This window comes from Falco naumanni, chromosome 1 (assembly GCF_017639655.2).
Source record: "Falco naumanni isolate bFalNau1 chromosome 1, bFalNau1.pat, whole genome shotgun sequence".
NCBI lineage: Eukaryota > Metazoa > Chordata > Aves > Falconiformes > Falconidae > Falco > Falco naumanni.
This window is the reverse complement of record NC_054054.1, coordinates 51,615,168-51,636,172: the sequence shown is the minus strand read 5'-3', so window position 1 is coordinate 51,636,172 and position 21,005 is coordinate 51,615,168. Positions and strand designations below refer to the sequence as shown.

General features: G+C 38.9%; 1 protein-coding gene across 4 annotated transcripts in view; it reads right to left on the bottom strand.

Moving 5' to 3' along the window:
- Positions 1–21,005, bottom strand: part of EVC2 (EvC ciliary complex subunit 2) — an 80,101-nt gene that overhangs the window by 27,847 nt on the left and 31,249 nt on the right. For 2 of the 4 annotated variants that reach the window (XM_040593783.1, XM_040593799.1), the window contains exons 10-14: positions 14,882–15,206; positions 11,754–11,993; positions 9,536–9,711; positions 3,045–3,204; positions 436–896 (exon numbers count right to left, since the gene is read on the bottom strand). In XM_040593783.1, coding sequence (XP_040449717.1) covers positions 436–896; positions 3,045–3,204; positions 9,536–9,711; positions 11,754–11,993; positions 14,882–15,206 — 1,362 coding nt within the window. The remainder of the gene's footprint in view (positions 1–435; positions 897–3,044; positions 3,205–9,535; positions 9,712–11,753; positions 11,994–14,881; positions 15,207–21,005) is intronic. The other 2 variants (XM_040593790.1, XM_040593804.1) reach the window with 2 other exon arrangements.

Here is a 21,005-nt window from a genome sequence, read left to right as displayed (position 1 = left end):
AAGGCTTGACTTGTGGCTCGGAGTAATACACTGAGATTGGACATGGGGCCAATCAGGCCTGACATGCTAAATGACACTTCCAAAGTGCCAGACTTCTGAGAACAGACTGAGGATAACAATGAAAGATGTGCACGTAAAACCTGACATGGAGTAAACAGAGTATAAAAATACCACTCCATATTTTTGGTTTCACAACCAATGTTTCCTGGAATTTCTACCGCAATGCTCACCCACCAGTGCTGCAGGTGCTGAGTGATCACAAAAAAACCCCAAACCCAACAAAACAAACCAACAAATAAACAATTAATCAATTCCCAAGGGCCCGACAGAGTACTGATTGTGGTCATTTAGAATTAGACCTGGACAGGTCTGAAAATTCTTAGTTCATCTCTACTTGCAATAACAACCAAGAAAAGGGTGCAGAGAGATACTTGCATGAATACTGATTGTTCCCAGCTCCTTATTCTTTTTTGTTCCAAAATGCTCGCTTCCAGTTCTTGGCTTAGCTTCTGTGTGGTGAGCTGAAGCAGCTCATCAGCAGCCACACTCTTGTCATGCTCTTCCCTTTCAAGCTGTTCATGTTTAACAACCATCTCTTTTTTATGCTCCTCCACAGCTTCTAACAGGAACATCTTTGGCACATTGAGCCTGACCAGTTCTTGCACAAATACTCCACACTGAACACGTTTAAGCTCTTCAACAGCTTTCTCTGTTAGACTAAACAGAAGCTCTTTCAGCTCTTCACTGGCTTCATTGTCAAGTTTTTCAGTAAGTTCTTCAAATTCAATGGTGTGATCCCTCAGAAGATTTTTCCAGTGGCTCAGGTAGTGAGTGACCTCTTTAGTACTTTTGAAGGGGTCTCCAAGTGACAGCTGCTCCTTCCAGTGCTCTTTCTGCTGATCCATTCGTCAAAAGGAGGAACAAAGTTAAGAGAAGGAACATCTCAAATTCAAGCAACACAAAATTTCAAACTTTTGTTTTTCAGTGTTCTCAAAATTGCTTTCCAGTGTCCAAAGACTTACCTAGTCCTTAATATGATGACTTTGTGTACATCTAAAAAGCCTGTGATAATTCAGATTATTGTTAGATAGAAGGGCTAATGCAGGTCTGTGATAATTTGGATTGTTCCTACATAGAAGGGCTAACACCTAAATAAATGCACGATCTTGTGGTCTGACATAAACCCAGCTGGCTGAATTACAACAATCTGGGAGCATTCCAGAGGTCAATCTGGATCAAATAATGGTGTGGGGGGTAGGGATGGGGGTGGGGGGATGCTGTTTATTTTTTTAATTTTATTTTCCCCATCCTGCAGCATGCAGCAATGTAATTTGAAAACTAAATCAAAGCTACCTATGCTGAGAACAACCACAACAGCGTTCAGACAGCACCAAGATGGCAGGCAGTGTTGATCTGCCCAAGGACAGGAAGGCTCTGCAAAGGGATCTGGATCAGCTCAATTGATGGGTAAAGGCCAATTCTATGACGCTCAACAAGGAGAAGCAACAGGGCCTGAACTTGGGTCACAACAACCCCACAATGCTACAGGCTTGGGGAACAGTAGCTGGAAATCTTCCTAGAGGAAAAGGCCCTGGGGGTGCTATTTGACAGCTGGCTGAACATGAGTTGGCAGCATGCCCAGATGGCCAAGAAGGTCAACAGTATTTTGGCTGGTACGCCAAATAGTATGGCCAGCAGGACAAAGGCAGTGATCATCCCCCTGTACTCAGCACTGATGAGGCTGTACCTCAAATACCGTGTTCAGTTTTGGGCCCCGCACAACAAGACAGACATTGCAGTGATGGAACATGTCCAGAGAAGGACAACAAAGCTGAAGGAGAGTCCAGAGAAAAAGTTTTCTGAGGAGCAACTGAGGAAACCGGGGTTGTTGAGCCTGGAGAAAAGAAGGCTTGGGGACGGGACCGCGTTGCTGTCTACAACTACCTGAAAGGCAGTAACAGGCAGGTGGAGGTCAGTCTCTTCTCCCAAATAACAAGTGATAGGACAAGAGGAAGCAGCCTCAAATTGTGCCAGCAGAGGTTTAGACTGGATATTAGGAAAAAAATTCTTCACCAAAAAGGTGGTCAAGCATTGGAACAGGCTGCCCAGAGAGGAGGTGGAAACACCATCCCTGGAGGTGTTTAAAAAGATGTGCAGATGTGGGGCTTGGGGCATGTTTAGTGGTGGACTTGACAGTACTAGGTTAATGGTTGGATTTGATGATCTTAAAGGTCTTTTCCATGTAAATGATTCTATGAAATGAAGTCCCCATCATTATACCTGCTAGCTGTCATTGCACTGATACCTGTTAAAGAGCAGAAAACACTGAAACACATATTCTGGAAAAAATAAAATCAATCTCACCTAACTTTTGTCATCTAAAAAAATATCACCTAATCCAAGATAAATTTCTTCTTAATCCTTTAGGCCGAGAAAGATAGGGACATTTGGATAACAACTCCCATTTACCTCAGATCACTTGCAAATCATCTTCCATTATGAGATGATTTGGATCTCCTGAAGTTAGTCTTGATTTTTAGATGGCTGAGGTGAGGCGACATGAGTCCTCACACAAGCAACCACAGGTACAGCATCTTTTAAACAGTTTTGTTTTGTAGCTGAATTTTAACTGTGCTGTATAAGTAATACAAGTCACACATAGCCCAGAAACCCATAGAAAACAACTGTCACAGATCTGTGCCATGTCCCTCACTGATTCCAGAACCTCAATTGGTGTTTGCCTTTCTGCACATTACAGAGTCTTGTCATAACTTCCTAGGACAGGTTGGACTAAGCCAAGGGTCTTCACAAATTTCTCCAGTTATGTTACTTTCTTGCAGGTTCTTCTAGAAGAACAGCTATTAACTACAACACAATTAATACAGCACATGGCAATACATAGCTAAACCCAAAATACACTTATTTTCCATCTGTGCTCCTGGCAGTGTTGACCTGTTGTAAGAACTACACTTTATTTTCCAATTAATTCCTTTATTTTAATTCATGATAAGCCCTGTGAAAATAAATATACTGAAAATAATTACCTTTTGCAGCATTTCCCGCCTTCGTTTGGTAATGAGTTTCTGGTGAAGCTTTTGCTTTTCTTGTTTTAAATCATGATCGAATTTCTGTTTAACAGAATTAATTTCAGCCTCAGCTCGGTCCAGCAGCATTCTCAAATGACTTTCAGGTAGATGACCTGCTCTGTAATAATAGTGTTTGAAGTTTGTTATCCCAAGTTCTTAAGAGCAAAAGGGTATTTGAGGCAATTAGTACCATAATAAGCCTCAACAAAGTAGACACAAAGAGTAATCTTTTTCTTTAAGAGCGATACCTGAGAGGGATCAAATAAACAATTGGATAATAGAAAGAAAATCTGAGAGATGAGTGTAGAATTGAAGCAGTTTTTGAAGGTAGAGTGAAGGTGTACGAAGGAACAGGAAGAAGGAAGGAAGGAAAGGCAAATACAAAACTGACTACGTATCAGTTATTAATGTAAGCAATATTCAAATGAGATATTTTAAACCTTATATATTATTCATAATATTTACATTTTTCATTTAATGCCCCTGGAATGCAATTCTAGATGTCTTTTATAACTCAATTGCCTCATTAGAAACAATTTTCTCTTGAAAGGATGTAATCTAATCAAGTAAAAACAATTAAAAATTATTTTAAAGATACAAAACAATCATACCTCTTAGAAGATTTATATTCAGTTTTCCTATTAAATTTTTATCATCAAAAGAATTATAAAGATTTTAAACTAATATGAAATACAATAATGTAACAGAGCAACTTCTCAGTCGTAAGCCCACAGTGATTTCAAATCAAAGTTCAAGACTACGATCTACCTCCAGTTACTACAGTACTTCAAAGGGTAAGCAAGATCCCAGCCATGCCTGCAAAAGTCAAAAAACTCTCCCTCTCCACAAACTTAAATTGAATTTAAAAAGTTACCTGCTATTATATTTACACCAGAAATTCCCCAAATCTCTCTCATACAACAGAACAGAAAAAGAACATCTTAATACAGACCAGGCTGCTGGGCACTTGTGAGTTATACATTCTAATATTAAGCACAGTGGACTTCCAAAACATGGGGTTGCAAAGGTCAACACGGGATGAGTAGGAAGCACCAATTCCTGACCTAAATCTAGATGTTATCCAAACACCATCTGGTTTATTTTTCAAATCCCCATTTTTTAGAAAACATGAACATTACACACAGAGCCTGGATTCAGACAAATCCAGGGCTTCCAAGTCCCTGTTTCAGCATGATACCTGGCACAACTCATAAACCAGAGCAGCAGCTAAATGTTGCAAGCTCTTCTCCAGAAAGGCCAGTCTCATTCTGGTTTATCAGGATTTGGTGATACTGTAACAGCTTCATTCCAAAGATAATCCTCAAAATAAAAGCTAAAAGAAATAGAACAGAAGACTGATGCATTAGCAGCCCCTACACTGTAACCATGGTGGCCAGATTTCACAGTTCACACCTCTCCATCTACTGCTCAAGCATGCACAAGCATCTGAGCAAGCCACCACACTTCATCCCCTGCATAATGAGCATGCTGGGTAGAAACTCAGATCTGCTATAATCACAGAGTTATGTCAACCAGAGCACATCTCCTTCTGCAGAGCTTTTCCAATATCTATCTGTTGCACTTTAATCTTCTGCAAAGAAGATTAAAGTACTTCTCAGTACCTTGAGAGCAACCCACCAAGCATCATTCTTGTATCTGTTGACCATGTAATTTTTGTCTTGAAAGCAATCAATGTTAAATTTCAGTGTTATGTCAAAAAAACCTAACAGCCCCAAGTTTCCAGCCCGTATTTGGTAACTCTAAGTCTCTCCTTGCTTTTTGATCAAACTCAAGGCAAAAGATCAGCAAATAAAAGGAAGAGTTATTGCAGTGAGGACGCAAGGCAAGATAATAACCAAGATACTATTTTTAACACCTTCATCCCGTCTTGTACTGAGGAAATAAACCCAGGCTTGCTGCATCCAATTAAAACCTCTGTCCAGAGCAATGAAAACTGTCTGCAATAGAAAAAGATAGATGTGCTGGAACCACCCAGCAAAAAAAAAGTTTAAGAAAAGCCATGCAACATAGCATGACTGGAAGATGACATCTACCTACCTATTCCTAGGATGGGGAAGAACAAAAACAAAAAAAAAAAAAAAAAAGGAAAAAAAGAAGTCTACATTATTCCAGTTTCAGATTGTTAGTTTATTTAAGGATCCACTATGCCCAGAGCTCAAACTGTAGGTGATGCAGTATCATAAAACCTATCTATTTATTTATTTGGAATTCCAGATTAAAAAAACTAATGGGCAAAACGCCTACCACCAGAGAAGTCTATTTGAGTTTCTGTGGCAATTGATATTAATTGGTATTATGGTAATTCCTAGAAGGCTCAATCCCAGCAGGAGACCTTAATTTCTGCTTTCATATAAATACAGTATAAAAAAAAACCCCACCAGTATTAGAATTAAAAGATGTCCTGTTCCCAAAGGACTCTGAACTGAAGTACAAAATAAGGGGAGAAAAGAAAGATGCAACAGTATAGACTGTGTGATAAACTGCTTTGTTTAAGCATACCAGACACCTAATCACTGAAGAAATATGCAGGCACATGTTTAACATCTTTGAACAAGGAGAATTTTAATTAAGGAGAATACTGCAGTAACAGCAAGGATGTTTCCAGGGAGATCCTTCCAAGTGCAGTGAGCACCAAGGTACAGACACCAAGTGTGTGGCCAACAGCAGCAGCATCATAGGTCAATCAGAGGCAGACCTTGACTTCTCTGTACTGAATGAAAGCCAGCAAATTTAGGAGAAAATATGAAGCGAGGGCACTAAAAATAAAGTAGTAGTTTGTATTTGATGCTACAAGAGAACTATCTAAAGGATGCTGGACCCCAGGAAAGGAAGATTGTTTTATGAAAACTAGAGAAGGTATGAGCATCACTAAAGCAAAAGGCGGACAGGTAAGAAGCAGAGAAGTTGTATCGGCCTGGAGATACATGGAGGTCGAAATGCAACACTGTACAGAACCTATACAGAGGGAACCTGCAAGACTGTGCCCATGCTACTCCAGCCACTTCAGGATTTCACCTGCTGAACTGGCATCTTGCTGGTGTCCAGATCAGAATTTATGTAAATAATTCAGGGCAATAAATGCCCTACATAGCAACATGCTACAAGCAGAAAAGGTTTTAAGAGATTATTAGAAAACTTTATATTGATATATTACTGCTGGAGGCATTTGCTATCCAACACCAACTTCCTGAAAAGGCCAGCAGGACACTGTTTGGAAAACTACTTTGCTTATAACAAGGTCCATATAAATGAAGATTACTCAGAAGAATGAGACCAACAAGAGTTTCACTTCAATCTTTTAAGAGAGTCAAGTGGACACTTTAAAAGCACAGTACGCAAGAAATACTTGAGGTCTTATAAAAACTAAAATTTTGGGAGACATTTATGAAGGAGCTTGAGTTGTCACAAGAACTGGATTGTTTTAAGAGACCAAAAGAAGGAAGGAAACTTCTTGTGAACAAGCAGATACTGGCAAAAGAACAATGCAACATGTTACTGCTGCTGTAGTTCAAAAACATCAAGAATCTCGTGCCTCTGTTGATAGCGGGAACAACCCATGATAAATACTGCCTCAATTATTGCCCTTTTGCCCGTTTTTCTTTAAGGGAAAACAAAGAACATTCCTGAAATCTGCCATTATGGATTATATCTTAAAACTTGCTTTCCTGCCTTCTGGCACTGCAGTCCACAGACTTGATTTCCAAAAGACACCGAGTACCACAGTCAGTCCTGACAAAAGGGACATTTTATTTAAATACTATATTTAGAAAACCCAGCTTGAAAAATGGCTGCTCTATTTAATTTAAAATGTTCACAACCCTTCCTAGAATTGGTTTGGATTTATTTTGCTTTTTTGAACATTTACTTCTGGCCACACAGAATCTTTTTCATGTTAATTTGAAACTGTCTTGCTATCTGATAAATATTAAGCATCCTATTAAAGTTCATTTTTAAGAGACCTCCCCCCTCATCATTTATCTGCTAGTTTATGTATCCCTGAATCTGTTTGCTGTGATATATCTAAACTACACCTCACCTTTTCTTAGCTTCTCTTCTCCATACAAACAGTTCTGCATTTTAAAATAATTCCATTTATACTGGTAAGTTTAAGGCACGTTATTGAAGCTGGACACAACAGATTACGACAGACCTGTATCTATACTTAGACAAGTAGATTCAATGTTAAAGTGAAAAATAAGTGGATGTTATGGATACAAATTTTAAGTACCAGCCATTCACACCAGACTTCTCTTGCTGCTCAAATTTTAATGCTCCAATTTATAAAGTGATTTGGGGAATATTTACAGTTAGAAACTGAAATACAAGCCTACCTAGCATAGATTATAACTTTCTCATGGTTTATACTAGGATATTTCAGTTTGCTTGTAGAAAACCCCCTCAAAACAAACTAGAAAATAATCTGAGACACTACATTCTGGAGTTTTATAATCTCAACATGTAAAGAATTAATAAAAACATAAAGAGTTTGGACAACTTTTGCATCCAAGGAATTCCTGGTGCAGCACATGTGGAAAGTTACAGGAAAGTAACTAGTTCTAGTCCTAGAAAGTCAGAAGGGCTGGCTTCTCTACACATGCCATCTCCAAGTATGGGCACATTTCCTTTGTCTGCAGAGTACTATGACCATTGCATACTTGACCAGTTTAATAGATGAGTGCTTGAAACATTATTTTTTCATCTTGGTAATGATGCTTGTTGGTTTGGGAAGTTTTTCGGAAGTACTCTGGGGGCAGGGGGTGAGATCCATGAGGTCGTGGATTAGTAATACTACACATTTCCCTCTGTTTTGTAGTTGATCTGTTTTGTAACTGTTGGCTGCATAAAAGGCATTAAACAGTGATTGGGACCTGTTTTTCCAGCTTGAGAAGTCCCAGTTGTTCACTGCAATGATTTAAGCCATGGATGCAGTCATCATACAGGTGAGTTTCTCACAAAGGCTTTTCAGATAACCACAAAATCTCTGTAAACATCCCAAAAAATGTCTCATAATCCAGTTTCAAAGAGAGGTGTGAACTGATGCAAGGGAACTCTTCTGTAAAAGACATCTGAATTATATTTCCTATGCCAAGACATTTATTTTTGAGCTGTACAGCTGAAGAGGTTAACAAAACAGGCAAAGCTGCTCAAGCATACTGGGAGAACCTCTCTCTGACCGACAAATCTTGAGCTTAAACTTCAGGTACCATTCCAACCAGACAGCACGCAAGAAGATCAAAAAGAAGAGCAAGGAAAAGTGTTGTTTGTTTTTTTTTTAAAAAAAAGTAAATGACTTTATCATGGCATCAACAAATTTGTTGAGTTTCAACAGATGCAATCTTTTAACAGGCTTCCTGCTTCCCAATATTAAATAAATTTAAGTCAATACTATGAAAGAAAAACCACAATGTAAAGACTGGTATTTATACTTGTTCTTTTAATGCATGCTCCACATGTCAGTGACCACAAAAATATAGACGTCTAAAATATATAAATCAAGCTGCATGCACAGGATTAGCAGCAACAGTGCCAGGTTGTTTTCCTTCCCACTAATGTATTTCACTGCACCGGCATGCTCCTCAGTAATGTCTGTATGCCAAACTAAGATATGCCACAGTTCTCTGGTTAGCAGCAACAGGAGTCTCTCAGTGCTCCCCATTACCACATAATTTTAAGAAACTATGTCTCTGGTAAGTCACCGTTCTCTCTCTCCACCTTGACTATGTACCCTCACATAAGAGTACTTGAATCAGCTTGGATCTCATACAATACCCAGAAAAACTAAATGAGGGTATTTCAACAGTCCATTTCCAGGTCTACTTCTTACTTCACCTGATCTTTAGTTGTTAATATGCCTTGCAACAGGTGTGTTCTCTGCTAGTCAAGATCCTCCCTTGCTACATTATTTATAGTCAACTTTTCTTTAGAAAATATTCATGCTTTCCAGCTTGAGACTGTACTTCCAGCTCCTCAAACACATTCAATCACTAATGAATCACAATTGTTCTTTTCTGTTAAATCCAGATATTCATGCATAAAGAACCCAGACAAAAGGTTTTAACTGGTACATGTTGCAATGGACTTTGATAGCACTTTTCACATTACTGAGGACTAACACAAACAATGGATGTATAAAGACATCGAGACTCTTACATGAGCCTGACTCCCACTGAACTCAGAATTATAAAAAGGTGCTGTATAGAGTGGACACAAAAATAGCAGATACAGACAACAAAGCCTCCCCTTAGTGTCTGCTGGGATATTAACTAACAAAATCAGTTAAAATATTTTCTCAGAATTAACTTAAAATATAACAGTTTCATTTAGCTTTCCTGCTAGGTAACACAGACTAAAGGACTTTTGAAGAGTATTCTATTGTCTGTGAGATAATGTAGCCAAGGGGCTGCCAAGAAAACAATTTAGGTATTTACCTTTCCATCTTATTAATGAGACTTGATATCTGGGCTGTTGCTGCATTTATAAGAGCAGAGGCTCGAGAATCCCTTAACTGTATCTTACTTATAAGATATTCTCTGTAAGCAAATCTTCTATTCAGGTGATATTTCTTGCTAGCTTGCAAAAAATCCATTAGCTCTTCAATGTCTCCCTACAGGAAAGAATATGAACAAATATATTCAATTAGATGTAGTGTTAACTTCAGCTAATACCTGTGGGTATCAGACCAAATGTGTTCATTAACAGGGCAAAGTTAAAAAGCTCTTACAAGTGAAAAACAAGCCTGTATCAACTTCACTCTAATGAATGCATCAATTTATTCTTGTTCTTTCAACAAAACACAACAAATACTACATTGAAATTTTGGTCTGAATACCTCAGTATTTCGTGTACTTTCCTGAACAGTTAGTGCACCTCCCGAGAGCCCTGAGTTAAAAGGTCATTTGATCATGGTACCAGTGTTAGTAGAACTGTTCCTGCTCAAAGCACTCTTGAACTGGGACCTGAAGACAGCATATGTTCAGTAACAGCACTAAGTAGTATCATGTCATTTTTCCCCCCAGCCCCTCCCTTCATTTTTCTTTACAATCTCTTGTATGATTAAGTAAATAAAGGCTAACATTTTCAAAGGTATCTAAATTGACTTCAAAGCCAAGGGTAAGTCTTCCAGGTGTCCAGTACAGCATGGGGAAGCCAGGCCTGCTGCACACAGGCTGGCTCAGAGGTTCCTCCTTCCAACAGTGGGGGACAGGAAGGGTTCAGGTACCTACAAAAGGGTCTGGTAGAAGGTAGGCGCACAATGGTCTATAGCAGACATTCTGCTAGCATCAGATAGCCAAGACAAGGTCTGATACTTAGGTGACCCATGACTGAGCAGCCAAAACATTGTCAAAAAACTTCTTCCACTTGCTCTATCTTCTGCTGGCTGCTCAGCTGCCTTTTGGCACAAGTGCGTACTGCATCTAACTCTGACAGTGGCCCACATGTAGCTCTTCTGTAGTGACATCTGCATCCAGTTTTAGGAGTGGGCCTTACATGTTTTCACACCTACTTTCAGATACTGCTTTTTAACGTCCAGGCCCTCAGCCTCCAGGACCACAATAATTATACTGTTCTTCATGAAGCAGCCAGAAAAACGATTCCTAGAAATTCTGGAATTTAAACTAACTTTCAACACAAACTGAATAAAAATCAACCCACCCTTGAAGAAACAACTCAAGTTATTCTGTTTCAAGAGGCTTAAAATGTACCTGAAACCAAAGTCCTGAACATACTGTACTGCATAAGCTAGAGATATTCAACCCCTCAAAGTACAAAACCATAGCACTTCAGACATACCGCAATTTCAATCATCTAAATATTTGGATTAAGAGGCTCAGTAGATCTTCTGAAGCAAAGAAGAGCACTTGATGCCTAGAGTGTTTTGAAAATCCCTATACAGACAGGCCTACAAAAGGTACCTACCATTCATTAGACAGCATCTGATTTGTTTCAGAAAATACCATTCATAAAATCGATTCAGGTACCTAACCATTCTCTTAGTTGCTTAAATCCCTTTATTTGGGCTGAAATTACTTTTGAAAATGGCACTCTGGGATTTCCATACCATGCTGAGGGCCCCATTAACACCAGCAAGGCTAGACCTGGCACCAGATGTTTGCTGCATGAGCACAAATCTGCTCTCAGATCATCCTGTGGGGGAGGGCTTAGGGGCAAAGCTGCACCAACAGAGCTTTCAGGAGCTAAGTGGAGCCCCAAAATGTGAATATTTTGGTATAATTGCACAGTAGAACTGAGGATTTATATTACACAATTTCCCACAGTACGGTGTAGACATGTTTTCAAACTTCTTTCTTCTCCATGAAACAGGCAAGCTACTGGTCTTATCTTCCTTGAGCAGTAAAAGACAAGCTTTAAGCATCTGGGTGCTTTGGAAATATTACCCATAAAAAGAGAAGTCAGCACTAAGCACATAACGTTGTGGCAAATACATCTAACTCACTGTTGCAGAAAAAGGCTGTGCGCATGCATCAATATACAGTTGTCTAGATGTGCATGATGGCATTATACTTTTTAAAATTCCTCCTAAGATTAGTTATAAAAGTGATAATATTTATCCTGCAACATTCCTCAAAAGTTACTGTGGGTTTGTATTCTGTCATTATGTTAGGATGGTAAGTCCATTCTTATTACCTGTATTTTAGAATAACCTTCCACTAATGTTTTAGCTGCTTCCATCTTCAGTTCTGCCTTGAAAGTAGCATTTGTTATCTGTGTAAAAAAGATATTATGGAGCTCCTTTCTCTGGGTAACAGCCAGCTGTCTATAAGCCTTTGCAAAATATTCCTCCTGCTTTACCAGAAGCAACCTCTTCAGGTGGTCCTGCTCCAGTCTCTGAAGTCTATCCAAAAGACTTTTATATTCTAAAGCAGGCTGCAGAGAGGAGAGAAACAAATAAATCTGAAGTGATATTCAGTACTCAACATATTTTAAAGTATCACTGCTACCAGTTCATACATATTTTGAGCATAATCTGATCACTGTCATTTCAGGTTTGAACGAAGGCTAATACTAAAGCAGTGTACACTTCCCATGGTTTTCACCTGTTTGGAATGGCAGGGGTTGTACAGCTGTCAATTGCTAATCCAGATAATACTTCCAAGGCATCATGAAGTCTTTTTAGAATTTAGAAGCATTAAGATAAATTACACAAAATGCCATGAAATTCAACACAAAGTATACGTATGAAATTAGTTTCTTAGGTTTCATCAATCCTGGAATCCTATTAAAATTGAATAGACTCATATAAGTCAGAACAATGAAATTACAATAAGCATACATTTTAAAAACAATATAAATTACAAAAAAACCTATTCTACTACAAATCTCTAAAAGTTCTTATTATTGGTGACTACTTTACCTACTGGTTTCTAAAAATTAATCCCAGAGCATAATTTTAGAGTTAACAACACAGTAGAATTAAATGACAATGAATTTAAAAGCTTCTTTGCAATAAATACTTTTTCATAGTTCTCCAGTAAGAATTACATATTCACAGTTTCCATATCAGATGGTGCAAACTTGTCATAAAATCAAAACATACATGTCCTACTGATCAATGAATGTTTCTTATATCAGCAGAGTTACCCAACAGTAGTTATGTTGGTCTTGTTCTAAACTTCATACTATTTATCTGCGGACAACTGTCCTCTGCAGCTCATTCCCAAGAGACACACACAGACAGCAAATTAATGAAAAAGGCAGGGAATATACATTCTGTGTTTTGGCTGGGAGGGGAAGGAGGTCATTGCTCCAGCTGTTTTTCATTCCTGGTTCTTGGATGTCAGTGTACCTGCTGCCAGTGCACAAATGGAGGCCAACCCTAGCGCTCTGGTATGTCCTCTGGAACTATGTTCCACACTCAGTATAAAAACAGGTCCTTTCACAGACAGGAAAGCAAACAGCAAGACATTAGTATATGACAAAGGCATCACAACAACTACTGGATTGGCCTTAATTCTTCGTTTGATTCCCACCATTCAGGATTTCCAGTACAAATGAGATTGAACCAATGCCAAGGTATTTTGTGCCAAAAAAAGCTGCTTTGCTGAGAGCATGTTTAGTGTGAATTCACACAGTGATTTTCAGTCAGGCCTCTCTCTCTGTGACAGCAGGATTCATCTCAGCCAGGCTTACCTAAGTGTCAGACATCTAGTCTAGGCCTCTATAACCAAAAGAAGGAAAAAGATTTCTGTGGAGTAAAATTCATCTCATCATTAACAAGATGCCCACAAGTATCCCTTCCTTGCTGACTCCTTTGATTTTTTAGCACCTCTAGTTCAGGATGTTCATACACTACAGATATTTGAAAGCTCCCTAGAGTCACAATTCAAAACTCACCTTGAAACATCAAAGAAATTCAAAGGTTCACTAGCCTTGTGCCATACACTTTCCCCACACAACAGCCTAATAAACCAAAGTACTTCTTGAGACCCTCAGAATACTCTAGTACCTTTGATAAGTCACGCTCAGCAAAAAACCTGTTGTCGAAACTGCTATCATGAAGTGTCATAAAAGTCCTTAAAAATTATAGGTATATGATAAGCAAATATTTTTTTTTAAATTAAAAAAGGCAAAAAATCCTCCAACTGAAAAACAACACAAAAGAGAAGATCAAAACCTTAAGTACTGTCTACGAAGAGAACATACGCAACTAAGGAATATATTGGTATAAGAGATTATACACCTAGCATAACTTTTTTGCCTCTCTATTTGAACTGAAACACACAGCTGGAGACTCAGCATTATCACATCCCATAACCACATATCCACTTGTGCTCCAGAAGCAAAGCCCCACTCATCAGGAATGAATTGCTCTATTTATTCCCACCAAGCCATCCTCTTAATAAGAGTTAAGACCTTTGACAAGCATGAAATATTAACTCAGCTATTTTAGCATTTTAAGCTTACATAGGTGAAATATTCAAAAAAGTCTTCTCCAGACAAGTGAAGAAAAAAAAAAAAAAGGCGCTGGCGGGGCATCAGTTTTATTGTAACCATTCAATATACTTAAAAAAAAAGACATGGAACACAGGAAACACTTTTGTGCATGGGATGTTGGACTCGTGACACAGGCTCAATTTCCAGCTAGTGACTGCCTATGAAATCCTCAGTAATGACACTTACCCATTCGGACTGAGATCTTTGAATGAAAGTGACATAAGCATTAAGCTTTTCCTTAAAGGGAGACCCTGAACTTGTAAAATTATTTATCTCATTACTATCCAGAGGCTATTTGCAAGAGAAGTCCACTCCCTGCTCTGCCTAAAATATAGATCACTCTGCTTGCCTTCACTGGATTTGGAGGAAATTGGCCTTTCATTGCACCTATAGTCTCATTTTCTTCCAAGTAAGACTATAAATATTGGAGTCTTTTTAGAGTTTGCTCTGCTCTGAATGTGCAAAATAGTTTACACAGTGTCTGATAGGAGTTCTTAGGAACTGCTGCAGCAAAATATAGTTAAAAAAACCCACCACTTTGCAAGTGTTTAAGTGACTGTAAAAAAATAAAATATCAGGGTAATGCAAAACTTCTGTTTTCAGCTAGATTATCTTGAGATAAGCTCGTTTTCTGGTGAAGTAGAACACAGTTTCTTAATAACTACCCTAATTATGACATCTGAATTTTTGAACGCATTTAAATTGTACAGCTTTTCTCTTTACTCTTCTAAGAAGACAACTCATCCATCCTAGTCTAAAAGAGAAACCATCTACAAAAATGATATATCATGCAAAATATCTTGATTTTATACCAGACTTACCTTTTCATTCATTTTCTTCATTAATTCCTCAGCCTCTTCATTTGCAGCCCTTGCTTTTTGGCATTGAGCTTCCACTTTCTTCCCAGTTTCCAGATTACATTCAGCTGTTAAAGCCACCATCTTTCTTTCATACTCCTCTTGAATCTCTTTCTCCATTATAAGAAACTGCTTTTTGAAAATTGAACTCATCTTCTTCTCTACATGAGGAAAGAGGCTGTGACTTAAGACCATGTTCTTCATCATCATCGAAATCACTTCTTTACATATCTGTGTTCGATATGCCTCCAGATCAGCATCTGCCCGCGTCAGGCTGGCAACCTCCAAGCTGTAGAAAGGTAATCAGAACTGTTTTATATCAGATTACAGAAAATTTCTATCAGAAAACAAGGATATCTAGATTCATTCACTACTGAGTAACCAAATGGCAGTCAGAGAAGTGCAGGAATATTACAGCATATGAGTTTACTAATCATGATAGGCACCATGCATTAAAAAGCAGGGTGAGCCAGCTTCTACAACAGCAACTTTAATGAATTATGTCCACTCTTGTGTTTCCATTTTAGACACAAAAAGGAAAAGCTTTTCTTTAAAACTCAAAATATTCCTCAGTTTAAAGGTAAACAACCTCCCACAAAAAAAATAAAATTTATATATATATATAAAAATATCAAAACCACCTCTGTTGGTAAGCAGATGAAGTTTGTATCTGAATAGACTATAAATTTCACTCACTTTTTAAAATAGTTCAAAACTCACTGACCCATCTACATTGATACATCACTGCTTCATGTTCTACACAGGTATATTCCTTCCCTGCAGGGAAGATGGGAGAGTATTTTGATCATATGCAGATAGAAATAAACTAAAATGGCTGATACCTCTCTCTTGTGAATATTAATAGAGTTCTAGAAAAGAGATTAAAACCAGAGGGAAATGCTTTTCTTTCTTTTTTTTTTTTTTTTTACAAAATACAACAAATTCATATTTCATATGAATATATTCTCATTTATCTTTAGAGTTAATTAAATTGGAATTACAATTATTCTCATTTCACATACTATGTAACTACTGTAAATTCTATAGCTTTGCCTATTCTGCACACAATTGAGGATTGAAGAATTAGGTGGGTTTTGACCCTGCATGTCCATTTACACAAACACAAAGCCCAGTAAGCTTCCGTGTGTGAATAAAGTATACAGGAATTTCATTGTGACCTACAAAATACACTTTCAAGACCTTAAATCCATTCTTTTTTCAGTGAGGCTAAATTACTGGTCTGATTTGTTCCACAGTCAAATCTCAGAATAAATTTCAAATCCATAGCAAATGTCTTGGCAAGATTTGCAAGACAGTAGACTGATACTACATTCAAAATGGTATATATCAAAGAACGGTATAGATCATTGTTTTCTTACGAGTCAAATACTTTAAGTACTTAGGAGCCATTAACTTAAGCTATAATAAATCTATCACAGAGAAGCAGCGAGATTTTTCTTTTGCAGTCCCTCAAAATCCCATAAATGCACTGGCCATGGCCATACTTGTCTTGGTGATCTGCAGCAGGGTAGCTGGTTGCAGCTGCAAAACTTCCTCTATTTCCCCTGTCTCTTCCTTGCATACAGGAGCAGGAATCAATCACTGCTGTATGGGGCCAGATCCCTGTGATTGAAACATTGTGTGCCTGAAACTTTATTCACAGTAATTTGAAGATCCTGTAAGAGCTATTATTTTCTATAATGTCCCCAGGGCAACACAAAATCCAGCTTTTCTGTGCTATGTACAGATGGACACTGCAAGGCAGCACCTGCAGGTACATCGCCCTCTTGGGTGGCGTTCCGTTACATCCATGGTCAAGTCCCCCAGGGCACTGATCTGCTCCCTCTGCTTGGGAGAGTCCTTTTCAAGTGCAGGACAGTGGGGCAACCACAGAGGATAGGTGACAGCAGGATCAAGGGAAGAGGATGCTGAAGCAACGCAGCAAGCACTTCAAATGGGCAGCACAGATGTGTATTTTCTCTGAAGTCTTTTTGTTTACAGAATTCCTAGGATTTTTGCTTTCATACCCAGCTAGTACTAAGCTGTTTACTCATGACAACTAACTTAAAAGATGTGTTTCAGTTTCGTGCAAATGCACCTAAATAAAAACAAGGATCCAGAAAATGGGAGCTTTATGCTATAACATTTCCCTCATGACTGTCAAGCAGTGGTAGGAGGCTCCCCTTCGCAGATTCCTCAGTTTGTTATTAGCCTGTAAAATTCACGCCACCAGATTTATTTTTCAGTTTAAATTCCTGCTTCAAGCCCAGTAGCTGTGATTTAATTGAAGCATATCTGCCTTTTGTGAGAAACATCTCGTCTTGGTTTTCAAGCATCCCCTAACAGAGAACTAAACAACACTTTAATTAATTGTTCCACTTGATAATTTAAGACCCAAAACCTGCCACCTTATTCTCGGCTTGAATTTGAATAGTTTCAACTTCCAACTCTCTTTGTTTGCTAGAATAACAAGTTCCTTAGTCATTATTTTTCCATTCTTCATGCACGCACTGGAAGATGGTGGTCACAGCACCTACTAACCCCTTCTTATTGATGTATCAAAGACAATTCCTCATCTCTCTTCCTGTAAAGCAACACTTCACAGCTCTAACACAGTGATACACAGCTCGTAACACATTATTTATTTCTTATCATAAACGCAAGATTTTTTTCAGCATGTGTCCAAAAAAGATTAAGCCATTCCTCACTCACCTCCTTACTTGCTACTTTTCCAGTCTTCTTCAGCAGTGATCCCAAGAATGAAAGCCAAAACCAAACACCATCGCATTTCCCATTATCCTTCCCACAGCATTTCTTCCTATTTACTGCAAATCATCACAGACTAGAACTGATTTCATTTTAAGTAAGACTCCCATGCTCCTTCTCACCCACAGAGAACTGCAGTCCCCAATTCACTCAAGATCATAATGCCAAATGCAGGAAGAGCAACAGGTGTAGTTCACCTGATGCTCATGTGTCACCAATGATGAAGCCGTTAAGATCCCAGGTGTAATTAATCTGCAACTCTCACCCTCCATTTTCATGACAACACATCTGTGAAGAAGGCAATGAAACGGAAGCAGCAGGTGAACTGTTCTACCAATTCAAGGGTAATAGCACGGAGAAAAAGTAATTACAAGACACAGCTCTCCCAGGTCTCACCCTGAAAGAAAGCAGCCAGACCATTTTTTTTTTTTTTTTTCAGTAGCAGCTGAAGAAAGGTTGTGTCTTATAAATTTGAAATCTACCTTCCACATGACATGCTCTGCTTCTGGTCTGCCTCTTCCACACAGCAGCCAGTGGCAGTGAGACAAGCTCATCACATGCACCTTGCTTCAAGCTCTTACTCCAAATGAGAGGTTGAGGGGAGCCTTAACAAGCTGCATCAATATAGTCCTGGAGTCTTAGAAGCCAACAGTCAGTACAAAACAGGAATCCTGTGTCTCAAAGCATTTATTATACATGTCCATCAGAATACTAATGCTCACAATCATCCAGTTGAAATGTTCAGTGTTTTGTGACAGCTAGGAGAAAAAAAAAAATCCTAACCTGACACACTATGCCTCCTTAAACTGAGTTAGATTTAATAAGTTTCTTTAAAAGCTCTGCACTCTGCTTGTTACAGTATTTCATATTTAAAATGTCTTGTATTCAGCATAATAGAAATGCAAAAGCCAAGGGAGGTAGCAGATGGCAACCTATTGATGAAAACTATCAAAGCTTCTGTTGAACAAAGCATGCAGAGAAAGGATGAGGACAGTACAGAAGGCAGGTGGTACAAAAAAGTGTGTGTGGAGGAAAGGTGAACAGACACGTAGAAAATGAAACTACAAACAGCAAGTTTAAAAGATTTTTCACTCACTTGAGGAGGAAGAGGATTTAAAGACCTGTCAGAGAAGATCTGGGAGGGGAGAATCCCAGACGCCAAACAGAGAGAAGCAGAGAGTACCTGAGCACCTGATGTCTTCCACAGACCTAATAAAAGAATACAGGAAAGCAGCTAGGGTCAGGAAAGAAACAACTGTAGTTTACAAAAAAAAACTACCACCACCACACCACAAAAAAAGGAAACCTCTCATTAAGTACAAAATAATTGTATTTTTTGTGAGTTTTACGTCTTTAAGTCTTATTATTCAAATTAGAGGCCCACAGAGGGAATTTCTGAACAGGATAATTAATAGCTGCTGAATTTAACAGTCCTAAAATGAACTAACGACTTTCTGATACATTTGTAAACAAATTCAGTTTGCAAAGATAAGAAATTACTGTGACACAACTTTCTGAAGTCGAAAGGGGAGATAAATATCAAGGAAACCCCTTTGGTGACATTTTCTCACCAAAGCAGAAACCTCCCTCATTTTCAGAAGACTCATCTCTCATCTGCAAATGGTAGCCAGTTAGCAGCATATGTATTAACAACAGTATCCAGAGGAGACTAGAGCCCTGTGGTGGCAGCTTCTGCAAAGCATCCCGCATCCCTTCATGATACACAACACTCCCAAAAAAGCATGTAATTTAGGGCCACATGTGGATGGTTTTTCTCTACTGTCCTGGATGCCCTGCTGCAGCAGTAACTCAGAGCACCACAGCACAGATGCACCAGCTCCAGCTGGAGAGAGGAAGGCTGCCAGGGAAGGACAGACAGACACACAACTGCCCCCAGGCCAGTGCCACACACTACTACAGTCTGAGCCAGAGCAGCAGATGTCCTGCATCCACGGCCACAGTGCCAATGGGACAGCTGCAGTGAGGAAAGGAAAAAAGAGGACAGAAAAGAAGTGTTATGGTCTGTGTTGTCTTATCACACTTCAGAGAAGTGAAGATGGAGAAACGGTTGGACTTGGAGAATCACACAGCCAGAAAACAGTACCTGTAGTGCTGGCTTTGGTAACAGTAAGAAAAGAAAGCTAATTCAATTGTAATGGGCATCAAAGGTCTTCAGCTGCAGCTGTGGTTTGTTTCCTAAATCATCTATTTACTGACATGTTAGTAATACAGTATCAATATGTTGGGCTGTGCTTTGTTTTGGGTTTTGGCTTTTTTTCTTTTTGTGATTTTTTTTGTTCTTTTGGGGTTTTGGTGTGTTTTGTTTTTTTTTTAAAGTACCATGTCAATGCAGACTGTGTGCAGCGCCTCCCTTCAGGCTCACTCTCCCATCTTCCCTCTTCTGCTTCCCATGCTCTCCCACTGGGTCCAGTCACAACAGACACAGCTAATATTTCAGGGCAGGGGTTTACACAGGCTGCAACACAATGAGGCACAAACCTTTGCAGGAGACCATAACTGGGTGCAAGCAGAAACAGAGATAATGGCATGAAGTCTGAACAGCCACCAACAGCTACCAACTGCTCAAACCCAAGTTTTACAGCCTTCCTGTGCCACCGTGGGGCACACTGCCTTTCCCTGCTCTCTGCTTACTGCCAGGCTGGGTGCTGCCTGCCTGTGCTAGTGGTCTGAAGATGCTCTGCGCTACACCAGTGGATGTACTGGCCTGCAGCCAGCTCTGAACTGGGAAAGTTCATCCATCAGTCCTGTGACACTTATACAGTCAAGCGTAAATTCAGCACAGCTCAAACATAAGCCTACAGAGAATACAGGACATCTCATCAGTAAAAAAAATTGCTAAGAAAGGTATGTGATGATTATCTAAGGCTGCTTTCACATGGATGAGTCACAGGTTAAGTTTAGCTTTCCAGAAAAGGTTAGAATGCTGACAAAACCAGAAATAGGATTCTTATGATATACAGCCAAAAACAAACAAACAAACAAAAAAAAAAACCACATTGAAAAAGATGACAAATTCAGCTGAGAGACCAGTAGCTCTTCACAAAAAAAAAAAAAATAAAAATCACAAAAACCTGCCAAAAGTCTAAGCACTAGACTTGGCAGCAGCTTTACTATCAAATTCCTTTAACTCTCTACAGTGATATATAGAGTAAAGGTATTTCAAATCTTAAACTGTTTAAAAAACATTTGAAAAATCCTGCATGTAAGAGACCAAGAACCTCTGCTTTGACTGCAGAAGGTATGAAAACTGATAAAGCAGTGATCTTCAGCAAATCAACTTAAAAACCACAGCTAGCTACAA